Here is a 2,660-nt window from a genome sequence, read left to right on the forward strand (position 1 = left end):
TAAGCAAGTATCAGAATATTTTAAGAACAAAAATTGCTGTATGTTGTGTTGAGTAATGAATTAAGGATTTGTATTTAGTAAAGTATAACTTACTATAAATAATCATTTAGCCAGGGTTGTTTAGCGTGAACTGCTGCAGCGTAGGGCAGACAACCACCGCCCAGTAAATCATCGTGAGACTGTCTCACGTTCTCTAATAACAATATGGCAGTTAAATACCCAGTCAACTGAAGTACAGTCGCGGGAATTTGCGGTGTCGCACTTTGGAAAAAAATCCCTTGTTCATTGCAACGAGACAAACTTTGCTTCTTACAAATAATAAGATAACAGTAAGGGCAAACAAAGAGTTAGTAAAAAGAAATTCACCCTTACTATTATTTTTTAACTAGCTTTCGCCCGCGACTCCGTCCGCGTGGAGTTTATAAAATTAAAAGTTAAAGCCTATGTGTTCTTCCAGACTATCTTCTACATCCATACCAAATTTCATCGAGATCCGTTCAACCGTTTAGGCTACAAATTCTAAACATCGATACATCTAAACTTTCGCATTTATAAAATTAGTATGATTATTTTTTAATCACATTTATCTGATTGTGTTGTAATATTCCGTATGCGTGAAATATTAAGACAATAAATAAGTCTTATAGTTAAGGCTACGTAAGCAAAGAAAGCAAAAATGACCCTAAATTTCGTCGCGCGATTTTGAGCTAAACTATTTAACTACGTCGCAGTCTTTGACACCAAAAATCAACCAAAAAAATGGGACCCACCTGCAAGCATTACCTTTCGGATAAAAAAAGAATGATCAAAATCGGTCCACTAGCGGCGGAGTTATGCCGTAACACATAAAAAAAACACAAAGACGAATTGAGTACCTCCTTCTTTTGGAAAGTCGGTCAAAAAAACTAACCGTCTACTTTTTTTCGTACAGATTTATAAGCGTTGTGTTTTTCTTTCGCGTCTCGTTTCATGTTTAAACGATTGTAGCTTTAAAGTGGAACACCGACAATTTCCCCGAGTGTACTTTAGACAATGACTAATTGCGTTTACTTTTTACCCGACTGACAAAGGTTTTTTCGCGCGTATGTAAGATTTTTTTTAAATTCCATTGTAACACTCTACAGAATAAATTACTGAACCGATTTAGAAGAATGAGATGTCATTTGATTCGTCTTTTTCTACATATACATACTAATATTATAGAGAATATTAGATTGGCTTAAAACACCTATAGTTAACGTGAGATTGGAAATTAAGAAAAAAATCCTTACATTAGTAATCCAAACACATATACCGTCATGTGTATTTGGATTACTAATGTAAGGAAGAAATTAATGAATGTCATGTAATTTAAAAAGTGAAATTTAAAAAAAAATTGTGAAAAAATAGATTTGACTCTCACTCATCATAGTTTTTTTGGCATTTCTAATTTTTCCCCTGATTGTTTTTTTAATTTATTAATTTCGAGTTTTTGCCCGCGACTCCGTGCCCGTGAAATTAAAAAAAAACACAAAAGCCTATGTGTTCTAGGCTATTTTCCACATTTATGACAAATTTCATCCAGATCTATTCAGCAGTTTAGGCTACAAACTAACAAACATCCATCTAAAGTTTTCCATTTTATTAGTATGAAGTATAACATTCCGTCAGTCGGGTTTTTTAAAAAAAATAACATTAGATTATATTTCTATATATAAAAAATAACTTACGTAAGGATGGATATATCAGCTTCAATTCCGCAGCCGCAGTCATCATTTGTGGCTGATCTTTGATCTTTGTAAAGTGATGCAAGAAATCTCCTGTCAGCCATAACTATTCAAAAAAAAATAGAAAAAAAAAACATAAAAAAATAAAAAATGAACCACTTTTTTTTAAAAAAAAACATCAAGTTGCAATAATCTTAGTAAATAAGTAAATTAAATATCCAAGTATATAGTGGATAGTGGATTTAGCAGGGGATGGGATATAAAGAGGGGAAATACTCTTTGCTCTTCCTCTGTCCATTTACCCTTAATTTGACGTAGTTTTTTTTGTAGCAATAAAAATATATGTTACCAACACACTAAAATCAAATACTCGCGTAGTTTTCTCTAAATTATTTCAATAGGTTTTTTAATTTTATGTTCGTCACACTGAACACTATGGAATTATGAGTTAAAGGGCACTTAATTCGCTATTTTGATTCCTTTTACTACAAAAAGATATCTCCCCTTTTAAATCCACTTGTCTAATCCCCTTCTTTCTTAGAAAATGCCTTAACAAATCTAAGTTATATCACTAATATTGTAAATACTAAAGTTTGGATGGATGGATGGATGTTTGTAACCTGCTAAACCGATCTATATGAAATTTGGTATAGATGTAGAGGATAGTCTGGAACACATAGGATTCTTACTTTTATTTTATTACAATTCCATACGAAGTCGCGGGCGAAAGCTAGTTTGTATATGTTTATAATCTTGTACCATTTCATCTAAGATCTACAATGTGCAATTATTTAAAAAAAAAATTTTAAGAAAATATCAAAATACCCACCTTAGGTTCCTTCCCGTACGAGCCTAGACTACTCGCCTGTGCTATAAGTGGCCACTTAGTGTTATCTCTGGGTGGTATACAACAATGCTGTCGGAGCAATGCCCCAGTACGAGTCATGCCCCATT

The 2,660-nt window shown here is 32.9% G+C and overlaps 1 protein-coding gene across 1 annotated transcript in view; it reads right to left on the reverse strand.

Moving 5' to 3' along the window:
* The window catches only part of LOC106110647 (probable tyrosyl-DNA phosphodiesterase), a 13,957-nt gene that overhangs the window by 2,948 nt on the left and 8,349 nt on the right, over window positions 1-2,660 (reverse strand). Inside the window, exons 10-12 of the mRNA XM_013292536.1 lie at window positions 2,536-2,659; window positions 1,710-1,812; window positions 94-193 (exon numbers count right to left, since the gene is read on the reverse strand). Of these exons, the coding sequence (XP_013147990.1) occupies window positions 94-193; window positions 1,710-1,812; window positions 2,536-2,659 (327 nt within the window). The remainder of the gene's footprint in view (window positions 1-93; window positions 194-1,709; window positions 1,813-2,535; window position 2,660) is intronic.

The sequence above is a fragment of the Papilio polytes genome, unplaced genomic scaffold (assembly GCF_000836215.1).
Source record: "Papilio polytes unplaced genomic scaffold, Ppol_1.0 DF824208.1, whole genome shotgun sequence".
In the NCBI taxonomy this organism is placed as follows: Eukaryota; Metazoa; Arthropoda; class Insecta; order Lepidoptera; family Papilionidae; genus Papilio; species Papilio polytes.